Source organism: Myripristis murdjan, chromosome 6 (assembly GCF_902150065.1).
Source record: "Myripristis murdjan chromosome 6, fMyrMur1.1, whole genome shotgun sequence".
Lineage (NCBI taxonomy): Eukaryota > Metazoa > Chordata > Actinopteri > Holocentriformes > Holocentridae > Myripristis > Myripristis murdjan.
The window spans coordinates 26,159,375-26,174,273 of NC_043985.1; the positions used below are offsets into that span (position 1 = coordinate 26,159,375).

Below are 14,899 nucleotides of genomic sequence, written 5' to 3' on the forward strand. Positions count from 1 at the left end.
CAGCCTCTCTCCAGAGGCAAGTGTTTTGAAGGTCCATGGCTGGGGTGGGAGGGATCGGCCAGGATCCTGCCCGCTCACCTCAGGGTCCTGGGGGGATGGCAGATTGCAGCCAATCACCCTCTTAGCAGAGCATATGATGTGCTGCAGTCTGCTCTTATCTTTGGCAGTGACAGCAGCGTACCAGCTCGTGATGGAGGAGGTGAGGATGGATTCGGTGACAACAAATTAGAAGTGCATCGACATTGTCTTTGGAGAGGGAACTGATGTTCAGCTTCCTCTTGAAGTCCTGGGTGAGTTTAGTACACAGGAAGTGCAACAACTGCACAGACTCCACAGTGACAAGGTTTGACTTGTCTTCATAAGGATTTTAAAAGATGAAAGTCTTGGGAAAAATCCTTGCATTTGATGACCGAGTGAGTGAACCTTGCATTTTAACTACATTACAGACTTACAGACATTATAGACAACCTGACAAAGCAGAATAAGCTTAAATTCATGGGTTGCCAACATGATAAGCCAACAGAAGTGTGGACAGGGTGAATCCTTCACAGTCGACCAACACACACGTACCAACAACCTGTGTGTTGCTTGATCATGGCAAGATGAAGGAAAACAAATGTGGAAAGGTGTTGAGAGTATTATTAGCTAGTAGGCTAAAGGGCAAATATGGAAGGGTTGTGTGATTCAGTAGAGTGGGTCATGGGGACATACTTGAACTATTTTTATACATTTATTAAACACAGCACAGTCACTCCAGTCACTCACACCACTATCGCTAATAACAGAGAATATCCATGTACTGGAATAAACATTACACTGACCGTTGGGTTACAGACTACAGAAACATGCAGCAATAGACAACATTTACATTCACTATTAACAGGAGTCATTTTCTTACTCGTTAAATCTGGCATTTGAGCTCAACACACATTTTACGCTTGACTTTTTTTTTAACCAGTGAGAATAACATATTTGTAGAATGTGACAACAGAATACAAAAGCAGTGTTTTTCAGAACAGTGACAGCTCTATTTATAGATGTAGGCCACTTTGTTTGATACTAAAAACAGCTCAAATGGCTGCACAAATTCAAAAAAGCTTTGGGTGAATCCAATTTAGGTTCATAAATAGTTACTATCAGTTGGGTTATTGATAAGAAAATGTGTTGGTGTGAATAATATATGGCGAGAATAGTAGATTAAGTTGAGCGGACCAAATTAAACCACAAAAGAGTTCATTTTCTCATGAATATAATATTTCAAGTCAACCCACAAGACCTGTGACTTCTCCCAGTGCTGCCCTGGGCAACAAGGCGGTGGTCATGCTACGCTTCTCACCAAAAGGCCTATTTTATTTCATTTTCCAAAACCACAGTAGAAAGAGGCAGTAAACCAGCTGTTTGAAATTTTAGTCAGCTCTTTTCAAAAATGTCCAAGTTAGATGAATAAAAAGCAAAATATTATGCAAATTGCAAGGTGAATCATATTCTGCTTTAATATGCTCCTCGTAAAACTTTCCTTCGAACTGGTAAGGTTGAAAATACAACTTGCATCGTATGAATTAATCTGCAAAATAGTTGTAATTACATGTAAGTAAATGGAAAATCAAAACTAGACAGGGTACCAGAGACTTCTCACAGACAACAGATAGTTTCATTTCACGTATTATGCCTCAGGCTGAGCAAGACACACTTCACCCAACAGGGCAGAACTGTCACAAGAACTGATCCCATGTTCACGTATTTCCTTTATTTACAACAAAAGCTTCAAAACGCCTCATTTGCTGTCAGAACTAAACAGGCTCCCAAATGCGTTTCAGTTCTCTGAACCCACTGCTTCAGATCCACCTTTTTCTGGTTGTGTGGTTCATCACACAGTGTCTGCTGAAGCTAATTAATATGCAGGAAAGGTTTGGAACTGCATACAGATAACTAACTCTTCACTGCCTGGATACTTTTAGAGAATAGCGACTAGTACTATACAGCTGGAGGTTTGAAAATCATCACTTCCTTTTTGTTGTTCATGGGATAAAGTCACAGTTTTTTTGGTGGCCCTGGTCAAGATTGTCTTTTTGGCCCTGATGTGACCCTTTTTTCATTTTTTTTTTAAACCACAGGCCAGTATTAATTTATGTAATTGTAACCAAACAAGAATACAGATATACAAGTAAGAAAATTGACGGGACTGGTATTTTGACATTATTTTATTGTCTGCAACATTTGTACAAAGTGGTTAAATGCACAGTAAATGAAGATAACCTTACATTTTGAGGGACTTTTTATTTAGCCCCATCACACATATAAGGTTATACCTTCAAGAGGATAATCAATAAAGCCTAATATTTTATTTATTATATTCAGATGTAATAACCCTTGACCCAACTTTGTCTGCACTGACTTGTACTGCATAGAGCCATGTTATGGCCTACAGCCTACCTACCTTGTCCTCATACGACCCCTCCTGTGGCGCAGTGGTCCTCAAGGGGGCGCTCCTCCACAATTACCTTTGTTGTATGCTGCTTACCTCACCCATTGCACCATGGCCGTGTATGCGTTCAAATACATGTCTACAGTGTTCATTTGAAAGAAGGGACGGTCATCAGTGTTGTCTGCGCACTTAAGATTGCTTTGGCTGCAATGACAAATGTACATCCATGGTAAATGGCATGACAGCACAAGTAAGTATACTATACACTCCTGTGTAGCTTAAAGGTCTTTACTGTATGGAAATATGTACTCTGAATTATTCGTTTTACAGTGGGCTTACTTGTACATTGCACTTGCATTGACTTCAGTTTTTTTTTTTTTTTAATCATAGGAAATCTATATCTGTATGGAAAACTAACCATCACAGGGTAAAAATAAATAGAATACCATGTTAGAGTACAGTCACTATAAACTCAATACTGAACACCACAGACATTAAGCATGTATAGATACACTATACATAGATATAAATACATATATGTTGAACAGGGAAGTTATAGGAATTTTACAAAAATGTGTCCATTCTCATCATCATTTTTAGACTGTCAAGTGGACAGACTGAGGCCACCCACACACACACACACACACACACACACACACACACACTAAAAGTTATTAAACGTGATCTACAAACATTCAGACGTCAATGCATCGGTGCAATACAGTCGGAAGCAAACACAAGGCGCATTCATATAATGTTTTCCACTGCCACTAAATTACATGGAGGGGAGCGGTGACGTTGCAAAAGGGGGCGGTCTGAGTGTACAAGACTTTTCTCCCATTCATGCAGAGCGCCTCGCAGTCCCCGCTGAGAGCCAAGCCGGTCAAAATACAGCAAGCACAGCTCCACATTTTGCGCCGCAGACTTCATAGTGTGTCATAGGAAGGGTCGGTGAGTAAATCTCTTCTTTGTCCTCTCGTAAGGTGTCCTTGTGTCTCTGCAGTTTTGGTGGAAAGCTAGCAGTGCAAATATGGCTGCAGGGGCTGTGGAGAGAGACAGAGAGAGAGAGAGAGAGAGAGAGAGAGAGAAAAAAACGACCAAAAATGAAAGCTCCAATGACATCTGTATCTGTCCGGTTCCGTGTGTCATGTATACTAGTTGGTCACATTTCCTTTTTGGCGCAGTGGGTATTTTTATGCAATGTTTACATGACGTATACTCTCTTATTCACATAGGCGATAAGCGGTGGGTAGCCTCTGTCCTCGGTTGGCCTAAAGCTGCCAGAAAACAAGTTTGTGGGCAAATCGAGGCTTGTCAAAGTGGAAGCGTCAGTATTAAATCGCCATAAGACCGGTACGCAACCACTCGCTGAGCCGCAGTCTTGCGTTTTAAAAGTTATTTTAGATGCTGTTTAGTCTCTTTGAGTACCGGTGGTGAACGATTAGCATTGTGACTTTTTTTGACGATCCTGCAGCCAAATATTGCACAGCCCAGGGTGTATGGGCTATACAGGCCTGGTTCAGGTAGCACCGCGTTGTTGTTGAGATCACAACACGAATGTGGGCAAAAGACCAAGGAGAGGTCATTCCCTGGCAGCCACTTGCTTGCGTCTCTAGTCAGTAATGCTTTATTATTTAGTAATCATGTACAGCATGTGTAACGCCCTGACAGCTGACCGCAGTGTGAATCGCAAAAGACAAATTCACCTATGTTAATGTCACCTGGTAGTGAAGGTCAGTCCAAGCCGGTTCGCCATGTCCTGTGCAAGAGCATCACAACTCATACTACCTTATGATGAGGCGGCTCACTTTTCATTGATTTAGTTAATTGAAATTAGGGCTAAAATTATGCTTAGTTTAAACAGGGGGGAAAAGACTGACTGACTTACGGAGGACATCCTAGTGACCTAATTTCGCACAGACCACGTGGACATGCGTTAAATATAATACCAGACAAATGTAGAAATGGAACGGGAGAAATGATCATATTTTTGGATGCATTTATGAAGATCGCTGAAATGTATTATAGTGTAAACAGGGGGAAAACATGTCTGATGAGCAAAACATAGTTTGGTAGCATTTGCGGTGAGAACCGTAATGCGGATAAATGTCTGTAGACTGTGGGGGTGTTTGACCTGATTCGTCTGGCAGGGTCTCACATCTTCTAAGGTACAAAATACGCAAAAGCTAACACGTCCCAAACAGTCGATTCATCAAAATGTCCTGTGCCTGCACGTCAGCCATCGCGGCACACTGGCACACGGTGGATTGACGGATTGTTGCCGGTTTCACCCGGTATCTGTGCGGCGCAGCGCTGCGACCTTTCCCCTAGTTTTCAGCAGCAATGGGCGGATCATGTGATGTGGGAAAACTAGCTGGGGGAAGGGAAGGGAAGGGAGCAGGCTGCTAAAATGCTGCTGAATGGATGCTGCCTTCAGGTCTTCCTCGTAAGCTTAGTCGTAAAATTAGTCGCTAATCATCATCATCATCATAATAAACGTCTGTTTTTTTTGTTTGTTTGTTTGTTTTTTTATTGACATTTGAAATCCAGTGCACCAGTTTTACTTCACGTGGCAGAGCTCAGAGAAGGAAATTGCTTGTTACATTATTTTATGTTTTACAGCATGCCAACTAACAGAGTGATTGGAGATTAAACCACACATTAGAAAGCCTACTTTGTTTCATAGAATGACAAATAATAGGCCTGTTATAATTTAGAGAGAAAGAAAGAAAAGAACACACGCACACACACACACACACACACACACATATATATATATATATATATATATATATATATTTTACCACCAGCTGTTTGTTTGACTTCTTTGTTTTCGACTCCTTAGATAAATTGTTTCAGGTAAGACAGAAAAATCATAATTTAATGCTTTTTTATCACTTTGTGGGCCACTTATGTGCGCTTACCTACAGTGTTTCCGACAGCATTTCAAGGCAGCACACACAACAACTAAAGTGATAACCCACAGCACACCAATTCGATCCCTACTGACATCTGCAGATGCTTCCAGTCATCATTATCTGAAGGTTTTTACTGTCCCATCTCACCTGTAGGTGTGAAGATAACAGTGGAGGGAGCGAAGCACCCGCTCAGAAAACACGTGCAGACATCGCTTCATAGGGCTAATTTCTAATGAATGAAATGATAGTGATATTGCATTTATTGTAATATTGCTGAGAAGGTGTGGGTTACATCATATCACACAAAAGACGACACCATGACCCTGACCATTTCCCTGACTTTGGAGTGATAGAGGATAGAATTGCCACAGTAACCTGGCCAAAACCAGCTTTTCATAGTGCATAAAATATCTTGCAAATGAAGAGTGCACAATTAAATGGCTTTAAGGTCACATGTGCCTCACCTGGAATAATGGAGTTAGTCACTGCTATGTAATTACAGTACCTACAGATGTGAAAAAGAGGGCATGGGGTTCATCATCAGCTGGAATGAATAACTTTCAGTTGTCTATTTTCATATCTCTTCTGGTTTCAGAGTAAATTATGAAAACCTAAAGGCTGTGTTCACATTGCAGCTGAAAGTGTCTCAATTCTGATTTCCCCTACTTACCTTAACCTCACGGAGTATGATCTTTTACAATGTGACACATTTCTGATCCACAGTCATGTGGCCACAGTCATTTTTTTACAACACTGTCCTTAAGGCAGGTCACTGTTGTCATAATTCTGTGTTCTGTTGACTGGAAAAATATGAAGGAGAAATCAAGGGCTAGCAGAGAGATAACAAGGTTGTAAATGTAAATAGTATTTACATGGCTTCCATATAAAATCTTCTTCAGGGTAAGGGCACGGACTGTAAGTTCGATGGCACTCATGACGAGCTGTCCTGGCGTGAAGTGTTTTGTTGATATTCATTTGCACACGTGGGTCATTTCAGGATCAGCTCTTAACTGATATCGGATATGGCTCGCGCTGAACAAATAAATGTCAACAGCCAGACTAAAAAAAAAAAAAAAAAAAAAAAAAAAGCAAACACTTAGTGTTTTCATTTGGGACACACTGGCTGTAGCACATGGCTACACCCTTGTCTTTGAAGAAGTTCTTTTTCCATTCAGAGGTGAGACAGGTGTGGCTGAAACCACATTGCACCCCTGGGCAGATGTATGTGTGCCCTACCAGAATGTGCTCTGTGTCTCCTGCATTCCTCTCAGCTCTATTATTGTTTCATTAAAAAAGGAAATATTAATCAGACTACACTGCAAACTCCCTTTAAAAGGCACTCACTATGATTGTGTTTATATAACTTTTTTCCAAGTAAAGGCAATCATTTTGTTTTAGGCTTAAATAGCTTGGTAACAAGGAGAAATCCCGCACACTGAGGAAGATCCTGACTGGATCCAGACATGGTCTCCTGTAATAAAGTTCTAGATGCAAGTTAATTTCTTCGGGTTACCTGTGTGTTTTTTTTTTCCACACACCTGCTGCAGAAGTTTTTTTTTTTTTTTTTTTTTTCACTTTTTCAATAGACTTAAATAGCTTGCCTAGCTGCAATCCTTGTATAGAGGAGGACGGACGCTATGCCATACTTGCTTAACCAGTTCAGCGATGGGTAGCTTGCTTCCCACTACACCTGCTGCTCCTGCACCTCAGGAGCAACATAATGAGTGTTGGCTTACAGGAACCAGTTTAGTTGTTATAGTAACCAACCATCACCTATTGTGTGCCCGTATTGATCATGATGGTTAGACTTTCACTTTCTTTTCCTGTAAACCTAAGGCCTTGTCACTGTGCATCAAAGTAACCATACAATAAAAATTCTTGAGCCATGGTTTGGTTCAAATGTCATTTTTTTTTCTTTTTTTTGGTGCATATTTTAAGGATACGAAATGATTAGGCTATATTTACAAAGGCAATGTAATAAGTGCCATATTACATTAACGTATTACAAGATATTGGTTAGAATTAGGCTACTGTTAGGAAGTTAAACTGGTCATAAGTCACTCTCCTTTATATTGCTGTGAAAATATTTACCAATTTCTCCATCAAACAACTTACTTTATTCATGTTTCTTGCCAAAAAGTAAATTTAATTTCATTTGGCCAATATTCACTTTCACTGAATAGAGCTTGTAACTTGATGCAACCATCAGCAGTGTAGATGAGCTTGCAGCTTGTGAGACCCACGGCTCGGAAAATTGTGACCCTGTTGCAACTCGGAGCCGGTTATGATCCTCATCCCTGCTCTGATTTCTGTCCTGACTTGGAACTTAAAGGCAAAATCATGTGAGATTTAGCTCCCTGATGTTGGTGGTCAGTTTGCGTGTCATTTGCGACAGTGACTCCATTTACTCTCGTTAAATACTGAAATACATTCGCCCGGGAAATGGTTTGTACCACAGAAACATTTCAGAATCATACCTTTCATGGGTCTCGCACCTCAGTCAACTAAGAGGACAGCCAGTGATTTCTAACAGTAACAGCAACAGCAAACACAGTCAGTTCACCCACGTGTAGTAGAAAACACTCATTTTAGCCGCTATAGATCCCAAAGTTGAGACACTTTCTGGCATATTCTTGTCCTAGTATAGTTCCTGTTGTTGTTTGCTTGTGTTTTCTCTCCCTTCCTCTATAGTTTGCAACTCTCACAGTCAAATTAAGTGTTTATGTCACAGTTGTTATCGTCTATGCTCTCCACAGTCAGAGTCCTGTTCAGCAGACTTATTATCTTCCATCTCGTGGACCGTGAGATCGAGCATGTTACCATGATTCAAGCCCGTAGACGTTTGTATCATGTTTTCGGTCTTTTTTTCTGAACCGTTACACCCTTATTTACCTGTGGACTTCAACCCACCTTGAGTAAAAACACAAGCCATAATGAGGTCTGCTTGGCACAGATGGAAAGTTCACGTTAATGCCCTTGTGATTACGGCCTCTAGACCGACTGAGTGATCAAGCCCCCAGAATAGTCCAAGTATTTGCTGACACTTGACCTTGTAAATCCGTGTAAACCCTTGTGTTTTCTAAGCCAATAAGAATCATTTCTTACTTGGAGGCTATTTCCTTGTCAGGAATTTTGTTAGATTACCTTTTGGAATTTAGTTCGTCATCAGTGCAGCTGTTCAAGAATTGGAGTGATGATTTCAAAATAATGACTATAAATCTCAAATGAGCCCAGCCCAACTCCTCCATATTATAATGAATAGCATCATCTACCTGTCAGGAAGCAGTGATATAGACCTGATTGATAATTTTGATGTCATCACTCTTGATATCAGTATCCTTTGTTAACCCGACTCTGTGATGACTTTATCAGGTGCCTAGATGCTTTTCCAGTGAGCATTGAAGTAAGAAAAGATAAGGAACAGGAAATTGTCTTGTTTTAAGAGGGAATGGAAAAATACCTGTTAGTCACTGTTTGTGGTCTGTTTCTATGACGCCTTTTACCTCTGAAATAAACTTTCCCCTACTTCCCCCTCATGCACTCCCCTTTCCCCCAGTGACCCTGTGCAGCAGCAGCCACCATGGCAGAAGCACACCAGGCGGTGGCCTTCCAATTCACTGTCACCCCTGATGGCATTGATCTACAGCTGTGCCATGAGGCTCTACGCCAGATCTACCTCTCTGGCCTCCACTCCTGGAAGAAAAGGTTCATTCGCTTCAAGGTAAGAGGTTAAAAAGGGGTGAGAGCGTAGATTGCAGAGATTTATTTAAAGGGAAATTCTTGGAAAGCCTTGGCGCAGTTTACTCCATTTAGAATAAACTGTAAATGGTATACTATCTGCTATCTCTATCTTATGACTCTGTTTGTTCATTTTGTGAACTCTGCAAACATTCACTTCATACGGTAGTCATAAGTTACTCAGTAGTGTTATCTGTTTCTTTATTGATTGCAGCCGTATGATGTCAAGCTATTCAAGGATTCAGAGGCTTTATTATCATATGCACAGGCAGGCAAGCTGCACTGCACTGCACAATGATTACATTACTGTCCTCTCTTATTACCATGTATGAAACAAGGAAATAAATAAATAAAAATACAACAAATATACACATATGTATAAACAAACAAAAAGCAGCCTCACAACCTGGGGCGAAAACTGTTTGGTAGTCAGGAGATACAGCATTTCACACTACAGTACCACCTGACAGAAGGCATGAATGTGAAGAGTCCATACTGTGGATGGGTGGGGTCCTCTGCAATGCTCTGGGCTCACCTGTAGACTCTCTGGTAGTAAATTGCCTTCAAAGAGTGGAATGCTGTTCCTGTAATCTTTCAAGTTGTTTAGATGACAAGCTGCAGGAATTTGTGGTCCCGGGCTGTGCTTTTGCTGTACCACACTTTGATGCTGTTTGTGAGGATGCTGACGATGGTACATCTGTAAAAGCTGTAGAGGATTTGAGGTGTTGTGTTGAATTTTCTCAGTCTCCTGAGGAAATGCAACCGCTGCTGTGCTTTTTCATGATCTGGGTGTTGTTGAAAGTCCATCACTGATGTGGACACTAAGGACGTTGAAGGTGTTCACCCTCTCCAGTCATCGTCCCGTTGATGTTTAGCAGCAGGTGTTGCTGGTGCTCTGTGCTGTTCCTCCTCAGGTCCACCACCATCTCCTTAGTTTTCCTGACACTGAGAGACAGACACCAGGTCACAAGGCTTGACACCTCCCTCCACTAGACTGACTCGTCTTTCTTGGTGATCAAGCCAATGACTGCGGTATCAGCAAACTTGAGAGTATGTAGAGCAGTGGACTTCACACAGAGCCCTGAGGACAGTCAGTGTTCATAACCAGTGTCTTAGAAGTGGGAGTCTCAATACTGACAGTCTGTGGTCCGCCTGTGTAGAAGTCTGTGATACAGTTGCAGAGGGTTGGGGTCAGGTCAAGGTTGTGCAGTTTAACAGGTGACTTGGAGGGGATGACTGTGTTGAATGCCGAACTATGATCAGTGAAAAGCATTCTGATATAAGTGTCCTTTCTAAGTGGGATAGGGTGGTGTGGATTGCAGTGGAAATGGTATCCTCTAATCTATTATGACAGTATGCAAATTGTAGGGGGTCCAGTGAGTCTGGGATGATACACTGGGTGTGCTGTAGTCCATGTAGGGGGTGTGATGGGAGTTGTTTTAAAAGCCTAGGTGAGGGGTATGTTGAAGACGCCAGTGAACTCATCCACTAGGGATGTGCCATCTGTTCCCTTGGTGGTGATGAAGAGTTTTGTGAACAAGACAGACGAGCAAGTGACTCGGATCAGTCTAGTAAGTCTCATGGAAACATGACGAGCCGGCCACACTTCCAGTGCTAACGTGGCCACCCCTAAATTCATCACTGTGAGAGCTGACAGGGATACTAAACTATGCAGCAAAAGCAAAAGGTGGAGGACATGCACTGTTTCTAAACATCAGATGATGTAACTCAGGGCATGTGACAGATAAGGAGATGAGAGCATTATTCATTGCTGGAGGAAGCCATGGCAGTGGGAGAGGAGGGCCCACACAAGAAGGATGCAAACACAGAAGTTAGTAAGCAGGCCTAGAGGTAATGTTTTGCAGTGCTTGTCGGTGCTTTGCCTGTGTGATCGTATTACAATGCCTCCATATCTGCCCGTCCACTCTACTACACAACTCTCGAGTTTTCAAACTAATATGCTGTCGGCTGCATATCCAAAAATCTCTGTCTTAGGGGCTTGACTACACCAGACCAGTGTGGACAGCAGGCCTCACAATGATGTAGCAAAAATGATGTGTCTTATAGCTAAAACGTATCGTGTGGACGTGGCCTGACAGAGGTGGATCCTGTCGAGCGGCCCCTGTGGCTCGCTGTTGAGGGCCTCAACGCAAGCGGAGAAGGTGTTGAGCTCGTCTGGCAGGGAGGCAGGGATGTTTACTGCCGCGTTAGGTGTGCTGTTGTGGTCCCTGCCACATACGTCGGGGGTCTGCAGCGGTGTAGTATTGTTTGTTGGGTTACAAATTCCAATAACTCACCCACACAATGGAAGCTCACCCATTTACTGTCCTGTGACAAACACACAACAGTGACGGTAACTTTCCTGTCTGTTCTTTGTGTTCTGGCCTTTGACCTACTTATCTGTTTACACACACTGTCATACTGAGTCACCCAAACCCAAAGACCTGCTAGCATTTTCACCTATCTCTTCAGTCATTGTTTTGATTACTGTTATTGATAATAGCTCACATGTGGCAGCCATACCCAAAACACTGTTTATGGTATTAATAATAATATCATAGTATCCTTACAGGCTCTTTGTTCCCTTTGACCCCAGTGACCTCTGTAACCTCTCTTTTGTTTTACACTTCCACAGAATGGGGTGATGACTGGTGTGTACCCTGGGAGCCCACCTGGTTTCATGGTGGTGGTTGTGTCCTACATGTCCTACAACAAATATCATAAGCTGGATCCCTCTCTGGGGATGTTTGCCAAACTAAGCCAACACATACCTATCGGGTAAGGCCATGGATATCATGTGATGTTGTCTTGGATGCCAGAGTGTCTCCTTTTTCCTGAATTTTAATTCTCTGAACTTGCAAGTTCAGGGGAGTTCGGTGGAATTTTTTCTTGACCGCCATGAGATTTAAATAGGCGTCAACCTGTTTTGTTTGTTGTAAATATGTGGGCCTGTGAAGCCCTTTGAGGTTGTAAGTAATGATTTGGGGCCCCAAATAAATTTGAACTCAAGCAACTGATTTATATCTCTGTGACTGTCCTGAAATGGCTCTCATCCTTATGTATGGACAGAAAATCTTGGTGGATATTTTCTCTATCTCTTTATTTGCTTATAATCTAGCCCAAGCCTCAATATTAGGTGCAATTTTGTTCCAAATATAGACTTTTCTACTGGAGTGTCATTGCCTTTCACTGCTGTGTCAGTGAACTGAATTATACCTGTCAGTAAAATCCAGTGACTTCAATAAGTTAGCCTCAAGCTGCATCAATGTTGAGTTGAGGATCAGAACTGGATGTCACAGAATGTTCTGTTGTGAAACTCAGACAAAACTGAAGTTCTTCTTATGAGCCCTGGCTGTAAATTCAACAGTCTCTCAGTCCTTAAGTGAACAAAATCAAAGCTGTCTCTAAAACATTTTTGTGTGACATGTCTGCTTTATCAGACGGACACAGTGGACAGAGACAGGAAAGTCAGGGTAGAGATAGGCAATCATTCAGGAAAGGGCCGAGGCTGAACCCAGGCCGCTGCGGCTAAATTCGCCTCAGCGGTAAGTGGTAAACGCTCTGCATGGTGAGCCACCAGGGCATCCCCAAGACTGCATCTTGGTCTCGAGTTAACGTTAAAGCAATGCTCCAAGGCATCGTTTTCAATCAAGGTTAAACCTTGAGCAATATTTCATAAACCTAAGTTGAACTTGTTTGAGTCTGTCCCTCAGTTACACAAACTGAGAGTAATAAATGTTTCTCAGCCTGGCTTGTCTTAATCCATGTTTTGAGACTGTGCCTGGTACACTTCCGTTTCAAAGCAGAAAAACTCAGCCATGGCGTTGACCGCTTATTTTGCTCCCGATATGTCTTGTAGCATATGAAAAATACCACATACATGTTGAGGTCCATGTGGTGGAGGTTAAAAACTTGATTTCCATCAGAGGTGGTCTTTAAGGCCTAGGCCTCAGAGACCTTGCTTACTTGGCATGTTTGTGTTGTTATTATTCCCTTGCGATTACGGTCATGCCTCAGGTATTTACAAGAGAACATGTAGGCCGCTTTCTCCAGTGACTTCTTTTGAAACATTATAAGGTGTACTTGGTAGATCTTGTAAAGTTGTGGATATGATTGTGCTACTGAGTGTTTTTCCCCAGCTGTCATCTATGGCTCCTCTTCATGTCGGCTGACATGGTCTAGTCATGTCTATGCTAATGTTGTGCAAAGGTTGTAAATGCCTCTTCTCTATGTGGATTATAATGCTTCTCTTATCTTTAAGGCAGGGGATTGCCCTTTAAGTCAAGGACATTATTTAGAGCTGTGTTATTAAGGCTATCAGATATTTCTAAAAACATCTCACTGTACTAATATGAAACAGTTTGTCTGAGGTTAGAGCGCCTGTTGGTGTTTTATTTGTCCTGCACTGCAAAATTAGAGTTACAAGCCCAACTACCTGTTGGGTCTATGAAACATACATTGAAGGACACAAGATTTTTGGTTATTACTGTTGACGCAGATGATTGATTATGAGTCGGGACCACGGAGTGACTTAAAGGGTTAGTTCAGATTTTTTGAAGTGGGGTTGTGTCAGGTATCCACTGATCTGCCATGGATACAGCCAGAAGCAAAACAAGCTACTCTTGGGCTGGTTTGTCCTGTCCTGTCCTAAAAACTGTTATACACTAATAAAAAGCATGTTTATGAATATTATATCCAATGTCTGTCTTGGACTCAATTGAACTCCTAGACGCTGTTCCTTTTAAAAAGGATTACTCCTCTAATCCTCTCAAGATAAATCACTTGCATTATTTCTCAGTCATAATTTAATGTAAGTTCTTGATGTGAGCCAAGACAGACAGTTGCTTTATGACATTTGATATCAAGTGTTGCTTTTCTGGTCAGTTTTTTCTAGTACACTCACTTTCAAGCTTGAAACTGAAAAGGCCTATTTTCTAATTTTTTTTTTTTGTTGCACGCTGTGTTATCATGTTGTGCTTTCCCCCCTCTAAGCTAAGTATTAAGTTGCTGAATCACATTTGTTTTTTCACAAAGCCCCCTCTGTCCACAGATGGGAAGATTTATACCTCTTGCCTTTGTTTCTGCCATGCAGTAAAATGAGCAAGTTCTACTTTGCTGCTGTTACTTGACTGACTCTGTGACTTTGTCCTCTCTCCTCCCCTCTGTTTCCCTCTCTCTCTCTTTCTCTTCCCTCAGCCGATACATGTCTGAAGACAGCCAGAAGATAGTTGGGGGTGTTCTGGTGGGCACAGGCTTGTGGATCACCATAATCTTTATCATGAGGAATGCCCTGAAATGCCTGTTGTCATGGCATGGCTGGATGTATTCTCGTCACGGCTCAGTGTCCCTGGGCACTCGTCTGTGGATGGTGAGGCAGCAGCCTGAGGAGGAGATGACTTGTGCCTACCTTTTGCTTGTTGAGCATAAGCCATTAGACAATGCAGCATTTGTGCCGAGAGTGTATCTTCTTGCTCCCAGCGTCACACGTGCCTCTGAAGGCTAAGCCGAAAATGTGCTGCTCCACTCAATTCATTTTAGAGCAGATTCACTCCAGAATGTTCCACTGGAATTCACTCCCAAATGACCAAAGAATGCAAGGCTTGGCGTGGCATATGGAAGCCATTTTCACATCCGATGACAATTTGGGCTGTAAAGGATAAACTCAGTACTTTGTTCAGTCTATTGCGATCATGATTATTGTAGTGGCTAACCTTAAACACTATTTTTTTTTTACATGTGCAATGCAAGATTGCTTTAAACCGTTTCTTATCTTTACAAATATAAAATGAACTAAAAGATGGTGCACAGTATGGCTTGT

General features: G+C 41.9%; 1 protein-coding gene across 2 annotated transcripts in view; it reads left to right on the plus strand.

The window, feature by feature from the left end:
* Positions 1-200: 200 nt before the first annotated feature.
* cpt1ab (carnitine palmitoyltransferase 1Ab (liver)) overlaps positions 201-14,899 on the plus strand; it is a 32,063-nt gene continuing 17,364 nt past the window's right edge. The window contains exons 1-5 of one of the 2 annotated variants that reach the window (XM_030052833.1): positions 201-290; positions 3,275-3,376; positions 8,900-9,064; positions 11,717-11,859; positions 14,278-14,449. In XM_030052833.1, coding sequence (XP_029908693.1) covers positions 8,924-9,064; positions 11,717-11,859; positions 14,278-14,449 — 456 coding nt within the window. In that variant the 5' untranslated portion in view covers positions 201-290; positions 3,275-3,376; positions 8,900-8,923. Of the gene's footprint in view, positions 291-3,256; positions 3,377-8,899; positions 9,065-11,716; positions 11,860-14,277; positions 14,450-14,899 lie in introns of those variants that run through there. The other variant, XM_030052834.1, reaches the window with a different exon arrangement.